Source organism: Emydura macquarii, unplaced genomic scaffold (genome assembly GCF_026122565.2).
Source record: "Emydura macquarii macquarii isolate MOO-44397 ecotype Brisbane River unplaced genomic scaffold, CSIRO-AGI_Emac_v2 contig_1027, whole genome shotgun sequence".
In the NCBI taxonomy this organism is placed as follows: Eukaryota; Metazoa; Chordata; order Testudines; family Chelidae; genus Emydura; species Emydura macquarii.
In genome coordinates, this window is record NW_027131164.1 from 5,143,091 (window position 1) to 5,159,124 (window position 16,034).

The window sequence follows — 16,034 nt, forward strand, 5'->3', positions numbered from 1 at the left end:
CTAGGTTGCCTGCTCCCCAGTCCTACTCTCTGACCACATGATCATCTTTCCTTAATCATTGGTGAATATTTTTAGCATTTACAAGATTACAGGTAGGCCAGTTGATGATATTCATTTAAATGAGATTTTCAATCTCACCAGCATTAGTTCTAAATATCCCATCCCCCACCTCTGGTGAGCGAAGCATCTTCCCCCCTCCTTAAAACCCACTTTTTTCTCAAAACCTTTCAGTGCTGACTAGCTTATAAAGGATATTTCCACACCTTCTTGAGAGATTTGGTGCATGCTGTAATTATTATTAATTGTATTACAGGAGTGTCTAGAGATCCCAACTGAATTCAGGACTTCATTATGCTAGACACTGAACACATACAGTTTAAGTAGACTTGACAGACAAGGGGTGAGAGAAAGGTAGAATCATGCATGTCTTTTCTACCCCTGACATCTATGATTCTTGCATTTGTACATCAGGTGTACCGTATCTGCAGAAGTCTGGATGTGACCTTCTGGAACAGCAGCCACTGGAGTCAATGGATATTGATCTCAGCCAGGCACAGACTGGGGCCAGGAAATAAAACTTATTCTCTTTCTGCACTCCTGTGTGTCAGACCTTTTTTACACCCTTGTCTTTTTGCACCACTCTTTATATAAATCATCCATATTTAATATTTATTTTGCAGTCATGTCAGAAGCCTCAGTGACGACCCACACAAACCCATTGTGCCAGTTGCTGTACAAACACGTATGGGAACCATGCTTGCTGCCACGAAGAGCTTACAATATTGTTCATTTTCTCCCTTGTTCATTTCTAGAAAGATGCTATCCCATTCAGACTGGTCCCGCTAAGGGAAGACTTTTCTTTTCTTTTAAGGCTACCTTCATCCATAGAGCAACTCCACTGGCAGCAAAAGTAGTGGTGCCTGAGCCATCTGGCCCCTGAGTGTGCAAAGAATTATACGTGTGCTTAACTTCACTCATTGTGAGTAGTGCCACTAGAACCAATGGAAGAACTTACACTGGGTAAAGTTACGCAACGCACACTTCTAAGCAGGACAGGACCCTTGGTTTGCATTTCTCAACTAGCTGGATATATTAGGTATTCGGGGAATCATATACACTTGTAGCAAAATAAGCATACACAGGACTTGTGTGTGTCAGCAATTATGTATAATTGCAATAATTATTCCAATTCTGCAATGGATTCTTATTTCTCTAACCCCTAACTAAAGTCCTCCTGGCTACCCCAAATTCCTGAAATAGGTACTGCTAGCTACTGAGAAATTGTTTTACATATCACTGCTGCCGAGTTCTGGCGTCTTTACATGATATATGCTTATGCAGTTACGTTACATGTAGCCCTTGGGACAGGCTGCAGAAGCCCTGCCTGAGCACCAGCACACAAGGGGTTAACTGCCAGCGGTAACCAGCAAGGAGAGCTTCTGCGGAGGGGGCTTTGTTTCTGACTAGTTGAAATGCTGGATTGGCTTGTGGCACAAGCAGGGCTTTTAGTTTTTCCCTTCATGTAAAAACTTGTATTCAGCTATAACTTAGGCCCCCTAACACCTGTGAATAAAGACTTTCGGAGCGGGTGCTATTACCACAAGTTGCTGTCTGACTTGGGCTCACACCACTAACGTGCCGAGCTGCGTTATAGGGATGTGACGTAACATACATTATTTCAGCCTGTTTTGTATGACTAAAGCTTCTGATCCATGCTGCAGAAGCCTGCGGGAAGCAACCCTACCAAGCTGCCTGTGGCTAGTGGGGGAATCTAGTGTTCTTTTCCTGTGAGTGTTTCTCTGAATTTACTGCCTACTTGTTGCTGTTGTGGTGAGTGCAGCATGATTGTGCTTGGCAATGGCACTTGTTGCTTCCTTCTACCCAGGCCATAACACAGCAGGGAGGGTGTGGGAGATGCCATGGGAAGGCAATATTGGTATTTTTCTGTTAGCATATTATTTTATTAGCAGAGTATTTGAAAATAGGTCTTTATCTCTGAGGTGAATATTAATTCCACTTATAAACTTTGTAAAGGCTCCAAGAAGCTTGGGTGTAATTGCACTTTTTAACTGAGAACCCCTGTGTTAGAAGCAACACAAAATAAGGCGGACACTGTGGAATGAACCAGAGAAATATGAATGACAAGTGAGGACACCTGTTTACATTCTACAGACATCAGTGGAGTTAAATCTGAGATTGATGTGGTTCGGTGTTTTGAGGAGGGAGGTGATTTAGTAAAAATCACACAGATATTTACTTGGCTTGGCTGTTGTATTCTGACATGATCAGGAAGACTCCAGTGGCAGTAGCACATAGCTTCTTTCTTCCTTCTAAGGCTAAGCTGCGCCCCTGCATCACTGTAGTAAATCTACCTCCCCGAGAGGTGGTAGCTATGTCAAAGGAAGAATTTTTCCATTGACATAACACTGTCTACACTGGCACTTAGGTCAACTTAACTATGTCGCTCAGGGGTGTGGATTTTGCACACCTCTGAGTGATATAGCTGGGTCCATCTACTTTTTTAGTATAGACCAGCGACCAGCCCTCAAACTAGTTTCTCCAACTACAGGCAGTGGATCATGAAGATGTGGCTGGTCCCATGGTGCTAATCCACCTTATCTCCACCTAAAAACTCATATTAAAAGCAGCTAAAAATACATAAGATACTTTTAGAACATTACTTCTCTTTGTAAATGTCATAACCCACCATGGGTTCAAACCTAGACTTTCATCACTAGAACAGAGACCTGCGCTGCTTGAGTTAAAGAAGTACAGTAGAAAAACCTCAGCATTATAAACATCAGAGTTATGAACTGAGTAGTCAACCACGCACCTCATTTGGAAACAGTAGTACACAATCAGGCAACAGCAGAGACAAAAAAAGAAAAGAAAAAGCAAATACAGTACAGTGCTGTGTTAAACGTAAACTACTAAAAAAAATAAAGGGAAGGTTATAAAAAAAAGATTTGTCAAGATAAGAAATTATTTCTGTGCTTGTTTCATTTAAATTAAGATAGTTAAAAGCAGCATTTTTCATCTACATAGTAAAGTTTCAAAGCTGTATTAAATCAATGTTCAGTTGTAAACTTTTGAAAGAACAACCATAACATTTTGTTCAGAGTTACAAACATTTCAGAGTTATGAACAACCTCCATTCCCTAGGTGTTCATAACGCTGAGGTTCTACTGTAATTTCATTAGCTATTAATAATAATAGGATGTTAACTTCTCTGCAAGATTAACCTTGAAAAGGAACACAACACACATTTTGCATGGATAAGCAATTGTTGTAACTGCCACAGAGATGTTATTCAGTTGTGAATTATAGCAAAAATGGTCTATACTGTTGTGTTTGGGAGGGGAGGTAGGTGCACAAGACATTCTCTCTATATTATGATGTGATCTGCACTAGGGAAAAATTGATAATCCCTATTCTGGACAAAACTGTATAATTTTTTTTTTAAAACACATCACAGTGCATTTAATTCTAGAATAAACCTTTTAGATCAAATTCACCCCTGGTGCAGGTAACTCCTCTGGTTTGAATTAAATTACACCAGGGATTGACTTGATCATTTGATTCGTTCATCGATTCCTTTTATCCCTGTTCATAAAATATGCGTTGCAAAATGAGGATTCTTTAAACCTGGCATTTTTTACTTTCAGTGGGGTGATTTATCAGTGCTCTCCCTCCACGTGAATCCACATTTTGGAACACATTATCCACAGTTTATCCCAGTATACCCTTTTGTCTCCTAATGTTGGCTTCTGCTCGCATCCCTGACACAACACACAGGGGCGTGCGCTGCAGAACATCCCTCCCTGTTCGCGTTGGACCCAACTGCAGCAACATAAACCGGCATGTCTGTCTAACCTAAGCTCGCTGCACAAACATTTCTGGTCTGTCGTGGCCACCGTAAAGCGTCTGCCATGAGACTCTTGCAATCAGATGCGCAACCCCCACCCCGGAGCAGTTAGCTCCCCCCCAGCCTGGCACAGATCCCTGTCCCGATTGGCCTGAATCTGTTTATTGCCGCTCCCGGGGCTCCGCCACCAACTTTCCATGCAGCGCTGCGCACAGCGGGGCCGGGGGAGACCGGGCGGGCAGCTGGGCTCCTGTGATCGCGGCTGCATTTGCAGCGCCACATGCAGCTCTAGAACCCCGCTGGCGCTCGCGGGGGAGCCCTAGAACCCGGCCGAGTGCGTTCCGAGCGCGGGTGGGGGGCTGGAAACCGGCCGCCTCGCATCCTAGTAGCGCCCTTCCGCTCCCCCCCCCCGGTGGGGGAGCAGTGCTAGAAGCCGGCCTCGCGCAAGCTAGAAGGCAGCCTCCACTCTCGCTTCCAGGATCCGACCCATTCTAGAAGGCGCAGGAGCGGCTCTAGAACCCGGCCAGAAGCACCGAAGCAAAGGGGGGGAGAGCAGTTCTGGTGCGCGGACGGCCGCGTGGTAGCGATCGGCGCTGAGCCGCTCCACAACCCGCCGGGGGCGGATCTCTCGGGGGAAGAAGGGGGAGCTATAGAACTCGGCCAGTGGGGTTCTAGAAGGGCGGGGGGTTCTAGAACCCGGCCGGGTAGGGTCTAGAGGGGCCCGCCCGGGGCAGCCATGCTGGAGTCAGCGGTGCGGCTGGCCCTGGGAGCCGGCGAGCTGGTGGCTCCGGGGCCGCAGCTCTCGGAGCGGCTGGCCCTGCTGCAGGCGCAGGTGCTCGCTTCCCTCTGGCCCGTGCTGCTGCTGCTGGGCGGGGCCGCGGCGCTGCTCGCCCTGTTGGGGATGCTCTGGCGCCGGGGACCGGCGCGGCCGGACCCCCAGCACAGCGCCGCGGGGCAGGAGGATGGTGCTGGGGCAGCCAGCTGCAAGGCCGGACGGCTGCCGGCGACAGCCCCGCGGCCACACAACGGGACAGCCGGGCAGCAGGAGCGAAGGGCGAGGCAGAGCCACGCGGCAAAGGTAAGGACCAGCCTGCTCCACAGGAGGGCAAGGCCCCCATCCCGTCCCAACCCCAGCACAGGGTGTCCCCTCAGCCCACTCCTCTCCACAAGGGGATCCCAGTGCTGAATCCCTCGTCCCATCCCCCCGGGAGTGGGGGTGGGGGGTGTAATCCTTCGTTCCTGCCCGGTCCCCTGCCCAGCAGGCCCTCTCCATCTCCAGCACAAGGCTCCTTCTTAGCGTAGTCCCCTGCACAGGAATGTAGTATCCTTCTCTTTCTCCCAGTCCATTTCCAGTCCTGGAGCCCATCCTATCCTTTCCCCCCATCTTCCAGCATAGGATATTGCCCTCACTCCCAGCCAGCTGTCAGATCCCACCCGTCCCAGTGTGCATTTAGAAAGCACTGTCCCGCTCCTGTCCCCAGTAAAGCTACAGAGTCCAACATCAGAGCTAGGCCCCAGAAACCCTCATTCATGGAGTAATCCCTACTCACATACATAAGATTCAGTGAAACTGCTCCAATAGGTATTATGAGCGGGACTGAGGCACAGATCTAAAAGGTGTTTAGGTGCCTGTCTCCCATGGAAATCAATAGGAGTTAGGCACCTATATACTTTTGAGGATCTGGTCCTCAGTCTTTATTTTACACACTAACTGTGTCCCCAAAACAATTTATGGGACAAGGCAGGGTTGCTGCCTTTCCTATGGTTTCTGGGATTATGCTGCTTTTTTTACTGTTCATATACCTGTTATTTATGGTTACATAAGGGCTAAGTCCTGTTTGCATTGAAGTATATGGTAAAAGTCCTGTTGACTTCAGTTGTAGCAGGGTGGGGGACCTAAACACTAAATGTTTCTATAATGTACTGATATTCATGTTGCATCAAAACTTCATTCTATAGTGTGGGCAGGTGATCGGGGTTGCATTATGATGATGAGGTTTGCAGCTTTACTGATCACCATGGCCTGTTTTGATACAATGGGAATGGGATGGAGTTTTGATACAGCATTGTCACAGTTTGTTCTGACACTCCATTAGGCCCTGTGTAAAGTGGAAACCGTCAGCGTGACTTACAGAAAACAGCTGGGTAAAGACATTAGTATGTTAACAAAATGTAAATGGACAGGTGAGCACATTGTATATAAAAGAAATGAGTAGATACAACACAGATTGGAACAGTCAGATCCATTAGCATTATTTGTAAGCTGCTTAATTCAGGGAGACAGGAGAGAGAAAAAAAGAGCATATTTGCTGAATTTGTCTTTTAGTATGGTGCTTCTGTGGCATCTTTTGCTCTTGCCGATAGATACAAATGTGTCAAGATTTTCATCCTAACCCTTGCTTCCAGGGATTTATTACTTTATTACATAAAAGTTACAGTGGACCAACAGCTATGTATGCTTTTGCAGCAATCTCATCACTGAAATAATCTTAAAGAAATTGCCTGTGTAAACTGAGTGAGAAGAAATTTCAGCAAAGATGTTACTTTAACATTTGTAACCGTTTTTCAGATCAGCAGAGTGTAGCTCTAAACTTGTGGATTGCATGTTTCTATGAGTCAACCCAGCACGCACTCTGCTGGTGATGTTACTGTAGGTGTAGGCCTCTTTTATACAGATAGTATAATTGTTTTCTATCATCAGTGCTGAAGAATTAGATCTGGTTTTCAGTAATGTGAAAATACAATCTTTGAAGAAACACCAACTATTGGGGCTGGAGGGGTGAGGTTTTTTTTTTTTTCTCCCCCCAGGGGAGAGCGCGAATGCAGTCCCCCACTACCACAAATGATGCAGTCGAGTTTCCTGCATTTGGGGAAATCGCAGGGGTCAGCACACCTGCAGTGCAATGGATGAGCCTCGCCCTGGGAAAACCACCTCCGTGATCATGGTGTCTCCGGTGGAGATATATACTATTCCCAGAGGCAAACATTATTTGAGTAGGAAATCTTTGTTCAGGGACACTGCACTTCACAGGCCTGACTAACTGAGGGGGAAGGGTAAATTAAAATGATACATTTGCTCACATGCTGTTGCTAAGATAAGATTTCCATCATTAATCTCTTTTTTTGGTGCAATTGGTTCTTGTTTTTACACTGGCTCCTTAAGGGTCAGATTCTACCAATCTTACTCATGTTGAATAGCACCTTAATCTGTGAGGAGCCCCATTGAAATTGATCATGGTGTACATATGGTAAATTATGGCCCTACAGGGGTTAAGGAGGAAAGGGAGAACAGGAAAAATAACGAAAGAATTAAAAAAACCTTTCATGCTTGATTAAATGAAAAACAGTGCTCATACCAAAACTGTATTCTGCCCTTTCTGCTCATTTGCTTGCCTCATTCCTTTTCTCTTTCCCCACTTCACACTGTCATTTTTCATTGTTTTACCTGTATAATCTGAAATGTAATCTCCTTGAGGCAGTGACCCAATCTTCTAATATGTATGTGAAGTGCTATGTGCACCTAGAGCACCACATATTAACTAGACATGGCAGAATTCAATTTTTATATTTTTATTTTATAATGATGTTTATTTTCAATTTTTTTAAATTTTTTTTATCAATTTCAATATTCAGAGTTGCATAAAATTATGGGTTTTAAGTATTTTTTCTGATCTTTATCGATTTTAAATTTTCGCTGTGGCAGGAAGTTATGGGAGGGTCAGACAACGGGGTGACGAGGTCAGACAGTAGTTATTTAATTGTGGTAGATGTTGAGATTCAAAGAGTTAAAGTGTTATAACCATTAAAACACACATTGTCAACATCATCTGTCAAAGTATAGAATCATAGAACCAGAAGGGACCTCGAGTGGTCATCTAGTCCAGTCCTGTGCACTTGTGGCAGGACCAAGCATTATCTAGACCATCCCTGACAGGGGTTTGTCTAAATTGCTCTTAAAAACCTCCAGTGAGGGAGATTCCACATCCTCCTTAAGCAATTTATTCCAGTGCTTAACTTCTCTGGCAGTTAAGAAGTTTTTCCTAATGTCCAAGCTAAACCGCCCTTGTTGCAATTTAAGCCCATTGCTTTTTGTCCTATCCTCAGAGATTAAGGAGAACAATTTTTCTCCCTTCTCCTTGTAACAAACTTTTATGTACTTGAAAACTGTTAAAATGTCCCCTCTCAGTTTTCTCTTTTCCAGACTAAACAAACCCAATTGTTTCAATCTTACCTCATGGTCCAGAGTCATGTTTTCTAGACCTATAATCATTTTTGTTGCTCTGCTTTGGACTTTCTCCAATTTGTCCACATCTTTCCTGAAATGTGACATCCAGGATTGGACACAATACTCTAGTTGAGGCCTTATCAGCACCGAGTAAATCAGAAGAATTACTTCTTGTGCCTTGCTTATAACACTCATGCTAATACATCCCAGAATGATGTTTGCTTTTTTTTGCAACAGTGTGACACTGTTGCCTCACATTTAGCTTGTGATCCACTATAACCCTCAGATCTCTTTGTGTAGTACTCCTTCTTAGGCAGTTATTTCCCATTTTGTATGTGTGCAACTGATTTTTTTCTTTCTAAGTGGAGTACTTTGCATTTGTCCTTGTTGAATTTCATCCTATTTACTTCAGACCATTTCTCCAGTTTGTCCATATCATTTTGAATTTTAATCCTATCCTCCAAAGCACTTGCAACCCCTCCTAGCTTAGTATCATCTACAAATGTCGTAAGTGTACTCTCTATCCCATTATCAAAATCATTGATGAAGATATTGAATAGAACTAGACCCAGAACTGATCCCTGCAGGACCCCACTGGATATGCCCTTCCAGCTTGATTATGAACCACTGATAACTACTCTCTGGGAACAATTTTCCTACCATTTATGCACCCACTTTATAGTAGCTCCATCTAGGCTGTATTTCCCTAGTTTGTTTATGAGAAGGTCATGAGTGTCAGTAGCAAAAGCCATACTAAATTCAAGATACCACATCTACCACTTACCCAATCCACAAGGCTTGTTACTCTGTCAAAGAAAGTTATCAGGTTGGTTTGACACAATTTGTTATTATCTTCTAGGTCTTTGCAACTTGATTGCTTAATTATTTGCTTTGTTATCTTTCCGAGTATTGAAGTTAAGATGACTGGTTTGTAATTCCCTAGTTTGTCCTTATTCCCCCTTTTATAGATTGGCACTATCTTTGCCCTTTTCCAGTTCTCTTCAATCTCTCCTGTCTTCCATGACTTTTTGAAGAAAATTGCTAATGGCTCAGATATCTCCTCAGTCAGCTCCTTTGGTATTCTAGGATGCATTGCATCAGTCCCTACTGACTTGAAGACATCTAACTTGGCTAAGCAATTTTTAACTTACTCTCTCCTATTTTAACCTCCGATCCTATCGCATTTTCAATGGCATTCACTATGTTAGACGTCCAATCGCTATTAACCTTTTTGGTGAAAACTGAAACAAAAAAGTCATTTAGCACGTCTGCCAGTTCCACATTTTCTGTTATTATCTTGCCACCTCATTGAGTAACTAGCCTACCCTATCCTTGGTCTTCCTCTTGCTTCTAATATGTTTGTAGAATGTTTTCTTGTTACCCTTTTTGTCTCTAGCTAGTTTAATCTCATTTTGTGACTTGGCCTTTCTAATTTTGCCCCTACATACTTGTGTTATTTGTTTATATTCATCCTTTGTAATTTGACCTAGTTTCCACTTTTTGTAGGACTTTTTTTTTTGCGGTTTCACATAATTGAAGATCTCTTGGTTAAGCCAGGGTGGTCTCTTGCCATATTTCCTATCTTTCCTACGCAGTGGGATAGTTTGCTCTTTTGTCCTTAATAATGTCTCTTTGAAAAACTGCCAGCTTTCTTGAACTGTTTTTCCCCTTAGACTTGCTTCCCATGGGATCTTACCTACCAACTCCCTGTGTTTGCTAAAGTCTATGAAGTAAAGAGTCTTAAATCAAATTCTAATGAGTTCTCTAGCAGCATCTTTCTGATTTTGTCTATCTGTAAATTTAGATTATTATTGATGGAAATATTTTTTCAGTGGTTTGTGTGTGTTCAATTAAATTGACCTTTACCGATTAAAAATTGAATCTTTCCAAGTCTATATATAACTGAATTATGATAATCATTTAGAATTCAGTAGTTAATGCTGAATTTGCAGAACACCTTTAATATACTAAAATTTGCATATCAAGAACTATGTTAAAACAGTGCCAGAGATTATAAAAAGCAAAGAATTTCACAATTAATAATGTAACATCAAGATGTAAGGAATACCCTATGCCAGTGTGTGCAGATATTACATCATAGTACCCCCATCTCTGGTGCATGCTAAGATATGAGGCCAAAGATAAAATGGCTCTAGCACTCAGGTGTGTTGATGTATCACAGCAGCCAAGCATCTGTATACCCTGGAGTGTGTAAGTCTGCTGATAAAGTTGAGATTTTTAATTTAAAAAAACCCAATGACAATAAGGTGGTTAATGATTTTTTTCCCCACTTTCGGAATGTGTGCGTGCCACTGTTTTCCAGGCCATGGTCCCTGGCCCAGGGAGTCTGCCATTGCACTGTTATATTTGCCCACTTAGCTGGTGCCCTGCCAGCTAAAGGATCAGTTAACTGCTTCCATGTTAATACATGGGAACTGAGCTAGTGCCTGCTTGGTGTGCATGATATGTGCCTCAAGCTGCTGCTACGCTCCATAGAGAGTGCAACAATGCCCTCTGCTGACCTCTGCTGCTCCCATCCGCAACCCTGCCTACCCACTAGCTCCCCTCCCCTCCTTCCCCCAAATCCTGCCATGACTGCTGGCTGCCAAGGGGATGTCTACGTTGTGATTGAAAAAACCTGCTGCACCGAGTCGCAGAGCTCAGGTCAGCTGAGTTGCAGGACTATAAAATTGCAGTGTAGACTCGAGCTTGGGCTGGAGCCCAGCCGCCCTTCTCCCCACTTGCGGGGCCTCAGAGTCCAGGATCCATCTGAGCCTGACTGTCTTCACTGCAATTTTATAGCTCCACAGCACGAGTCAGCTGACCTGGGCCAGACGCTGCCATGCTACAGGTCTTTTATTGCCATGTGGACGTACCCCGAAGACAGTTACATGGCCTCATCCATTCTAGCATCAGTGGCAGTGCTGTGGCTGTGTTCTCTCACCTATGTGAGCATGCTCTAGAGCAGTCACATTAGGATCCTAAAACTGTCAGTCCCACTGGTGATCTGGTCATCCGTCTCTTTTCCATACTGCAGAGTAATATAGGGGCATGAGCACCAGCTTCAAGAGAAATGCTGTGCATGTCAAGAAAAGAACCAAATCAGTGCATCTTAAGTGTGTACATTATACAAACCTTGTACAAATGTAATTCTAGCCTGATTAGAGAACGCAATGTTCATTCATGGTGCTTAATGCCTTCATTCTATGGTGCGGTTGTGGGAACCCTGACCTGATGGCTACCTAGTGGACATAATCATATGAGGCTGCCTGGGGACAAAGGTGGCCACTTTTAGGCGCCTTACTGGCGGCAAGTTCCCGGGACTTGGCCGCCATTCACTAGATAGTAAAAAGTATTTAAGGTCGTAAACAAAATAGTTGTGTAAGCTAAGAAGCTACCAGTAATATGTAAGCTGTTCCCGTGTAAAGTAGGTGAAATCATATAATAGCCAATCAGCAATTATGACCATTGTATCTAAGATGATAAAAAGGTATATAACTAAAAAACAAAATGAAATAAACGATTCTGCTTGCAATCATTGGTTGTTGTGCTTTAGCATCCTCTGCCATCAGCAGTGAAATCCTCCCTCGTCCTCTGCCATTTGTTGTTATCACAATTTATAACTTACCAGGAGTGGTGAGAGAGTTCAGTCTCTTTCCCCACAGCCTCATCCTTTCCCTAATAAAGAGCCTTTTAGGAAATAATAACAAGAAGTGCCAAGAGCCATCAGGGCTGAACTAGGTTGTGGTTTGGTTTTTTTTTAATTTAAAATTCTCTGGATCAGTCTTCAAAATGGTCAGTTCAAAGAGGCACTTTTGTGGGGGAAGTCCAGTGTTATCCTCTTCCTTGGGGGATTTTTTTTTTTAAATGTGCAATCTGGTGCATCCCAAAAAGAAAGTATTTGCTTTTCAGAGGTATCTTTATAAGCTGGTGGTAGCAATACCAGAAGTGGGGATGACCAGCTTCCCACTCCAGAGGCATGGAAACTGCCCCATTTCCCACCCTTTCTGTTTAAACTCTGCTCTAGATTCAGGTTGAATGTGATTGCTAATTGTTATTTGCATCATCTGCCTTGTGTGGGAATTGCTTGAATCAGTGTCCTGGAAAGTGGTCCGGTGTCTCAGTTGTCCCTGTATCCTTTGCTGAAATGTTTTTAATTAGTTACAGTAACACTTCCCACTAAAGAACAATAGATTTCTTTATCCCTCCTACAGCAACAATTTGCCTGGGGCTAGGGCGGGGGGAACACTTCTGCCACTTTACCAGACATCGGATCAGACTATTATATCCAGAAGGGGCAAAGAGAAATAATCTCTCTTCCCTGAGTCACTGGGTCCTGCTCTGCATGATTTTGGGGGAGGTGGCCAGAGGGAGAGGGCTGGAGCTGGGGGACACATACTGCATGGGTTACTCCTGGCAAACCCACTGGATTTCCCTTGGGATTCCCTTTAGGAGTTAAAGCAGACAATTGCAGCATTAATTCCCACTGCTTGTCTTGTGTCCTCACTCATTGTCTTACAAAACTCATGGCTCCTGCATGGGACCAACTGTCTCTGGGAAGCGCAAGGGAACATGCTTTCCATGTGGGTGCCCCCTGATCTGTGGAGTTTTCCTGTGACTCTTGGGACATCCATGTAATTGGAGGGCCAGGTCCCCTTCTTCCTCAGCCAACCTTCCCAAAAGGAGGAGACACCATATCTTTCACACTGTAGTTTTCCAAGTAACTTTCCCTTCCTAAACAGGGCAAATGATTTAGTTCAAGATGATTTTGGGGGTGGAGGGAACACTGTAGTTCATGTATATAGCGATCATGTATAGGCCCTTACATTCTTCTGTCTTGGATGAGGAGACCTTCTCCTTTCTTTGCTGGTTAACACAGCATCTCTTTGTTGCTTCCCATTTTCACCTTAGTGGAAACTGCCATTATATTATCTTTTCTCTGGGTATTAGGAGTGGGTGAGTAATTTCCTTTGAAGCCAATGCCTGGGCTCTCTCCCTGATTGACTCTCACTGCCAAGAAAACATCCTCTCTCCTTTCAAAAATTCAGGCTTGTTGTTTCTCATTACCTGGTTTCCCACCAGTCCAAGGAACAATAGTCTCCCACGCTTGGGTATGTCATTAATGGCGATGCTATGTGAGTACAGTCTCTCTGGCCAGAATGTCTGCTTTCACCTATGAAAATCTGATTCGTGAATAATTAAACGCATACTGTTTTATTTTCCAAAAGACTGTTTGTCATGTAGATTGCTCAGAGACTGTTGCTGTAGTAGTACACAATTCTGCTAATCGGGCTGCGGCAGTGCTCCAGAATAGTTACACCAGGGTTACGGCTGCATTTTTTTAAACAGGAGATGAAAGTGGGCTATTTGTCATAGAACAAAATGGCAGATTGCAGGAGGGCAATGTGAAAAATAACATAAGCTCAATTTTAATGGCTAGTATCACCCAAATGAGGCTAGAAATCTTCAAGTGGATGCCTGAAGAAATTAAAAATTCCCACTTGCTTTCTAGCTTGTTGGATCTTTACTTTGGGAAAATTGAAGAATGAAAGGATTCCTTGTTCAAAAACAAACGAGATTTCAGTAAAGTTGACTTAAATGTTCTGGAACTTCCACTGGCTGAAAGTTTTTTGTTCAGCTGAATTCATTTAGCTGCTGCATGCTGTCCAATTACAATCCTCTGGTTTAAAGCTGCTTCATTTGTCTAACAGTGCAATATAATGTGAAAAGGGCCTTTCAGCTTTTGCATTGTAGAATGACACATGGAGACAACTCAATTGCAATAATTCTCAAATCTGGAAAATAGTCTGTGCTAGCCTCTGCCAGAATGGGATGGCGATGTTTTCTTTCTGTCCAAATGAACAGATTTTTTTAATTACCAACATTTAGGCCAATATTTTCAAAAGTGGGTGCTGAAAATTAGACTCCTAAACAGATTCTCTGATTCTCAAATGTGTTGAGCACCCAACAGCTCCCATTGAATCCTCTATGCTGAGAAGAGGGAATGGGTGATGCTATGCTTATTTTGCATTATGCCAGGATCCCCCTACACTGGGGAAATCATTAGCTGCCTCCTTGAGGCAGTTTCAAGTGCTATTTGCACCATTGGAGTGGAGCAAAGGGCACTTAGTGAGGGCTGAGGATATGCTCTATAATTTTTAATCAAGCCTCTAACCAGTTAGTGACAATGAGGTCTGACAACATAGTCCCTAATCTTGCAGACATTTAGACAGGTGCTTTACTTTATGCATGTGAGTAATCCTGTTGAACTCAGTGGGACTACTAAAGTGCATGAAGCTAAGCACAGGTAAGTAAGTTTTTACAGGTTAAGGTCCATCATTTGTATCTACACAGTTAAGATTGTATTTCCAGTGTATGAGACTATTCCATCATTTCCTGGGAAGGTAACCAAACAATGCCATTTTTATTATCACTATGCTTTGGAGTTGCCACCAAACTGGTGTGCTTTTTCTTATTTGCATTTCAGTAGCACCTAACATGCCTGTCCCCAAACACCTCCTTCCCTCTTCCTCTCCCCAAGGAAAAAAAGACTCAGACCTTTCCCCCAAAGAACTTAAAATCTAAGCAGTAATCAAACTGAATTGTCAAGAACAAGTATTCATGGAAAGAACTGCAACAAATCAAGTGCAGAGTTAGTTTCTGACAGTGGTTTTATATAATCATAGAATCATAGAAGTATAAGACTGGAAGGGACCTCGGGAGCTCATGTAGTTCAGTCCCCTGCACTCAGGGCAGGACTACATGATAACTAGACAATTTTTGACACGTGTTTGTCTAACTTGTTCTTAAAAACCTCCAATAACAGAGATTCCACAACCTCCCTAGGCAATTTGTTCCAGTACTCTGACAGCTAGGAAGTTTTTCCTAATATTCAAACTACAATTTAAGCCAATTACGTCTTGTTCTGTCCTCAGAAGTTAATGAGAACAATTTTTCTCTTTCCTCCTTGTAACAACCTTTTATGTACTTGAAAACTCTTAAAATGTCCTCCCTCACTCTTCTCTTCTCCAGACTAAACAAACCCAGTTGTTTCAATCTTTCCTCATAGGTCTTGTTTTCTAGACCTTTAATAATTTTTCTTACTCACCTCTGGATTTTCTCCAGTTTGTCTACATCTTTCCTAAAATGTGGTGCTCAGAACTGGACACAATACCCCAGTTGAGGCCTTATCAGCACAGAGTAGAGCAGAAGAATTATTTCTCATGTCTTGCTTCCAACATTCCTGCTAATACATCCCAGAATTATATTTACTTTTTTTGTAACAGTGTTACACTGTTGACTCATATTTAGCTGGTGATCCACTCTAACCCGCATATCTCTTTTCTCAGTACTCCTTCTTAGGCGGTCATTTCCAATTTTGTATGTGTGAAATTGATTGTTCCTTCTTAAGTGGAGTACTTTACATTTGCCCTTATTGAATTTTTTCCTGTTTACTTCAGACCATTTCTCAGTTTGTCTCCATCATTTTATATTTTAATCCTATCCTCCAAAGGACTTGCAACCCTTTCCAGCTTGGTATCGTCCACAAACTTTATAAGTATACTCTTTATATGCCATTATCTAAATCATTTATGAAGATATTGAACAGAACCAGAACCTGGACCAATCCCTGAGGGATCCCACTTGGTATGCCCTTCCAGTTTGATTATGAACCACTGATAACTATTCTCTGGGAACAATTTTTCAGCCAGTTATGCACCCAACTTAGTAGCTCCATCTAGATTGTATTTCTCAGATTTGTTTGCGAGAAGGTCATGAGTGATGGTATCAAAAGATTACAAAAGTCAAACCTTGCTACTTAATATTTCCTGAACTAGGGGGTTAGCTTTTTAGTGAATTCTCAATTACAACATTAACCTACATGTGAAAGCAACAGATGTTATCTGGCAGTGCAGTTCTCTGCAGTATAGATTTGTGATCTAG

The 16,034-nt window shown here is 43.0% G+C and overlaps 1 protein-coding gene and 1 non-coding gene across 5 annotated transcripts in view; one reads left to right on the forward strand and one right to left on the reverse strand.

Moving 5' to 3' along the window:
* The first annotated feature begins 4,483 nt into the window (after positions 1-4,483).
* Positions 4,484-16,034, forward strand: part of LOC137150809 (protein LYRIC-like) — a 62,565-nt gene continuing 51,014 nt past the window's right edge. For all 4 annotated transcript variants that reach the window (XR_010919067.1, XR_010919068.1, XM_067544863.1 and 1 more), the window contains exon 1: positions 4,484-4,943. Coding sequence is in view for 2 of the 4 variants with exons in the window: in XM_067544863.1 (XP_067400964.1) it covers positions 4,602-4,943 (342 nt within the window). In the remaining 2 variants the exon portion in view is untranslated. The remainder of the gene's footprint in view (positions 4,944-16,034) is intronic.
* Positions 6,671-6,833, reverse strand: LOC137150861 (U1 spliceosomal RNA). The gene has a single exon (XR_010919100.1). It is a non-coding gene; the product is annotated as a U1 spliceosomal RNA (small nuclear RNA).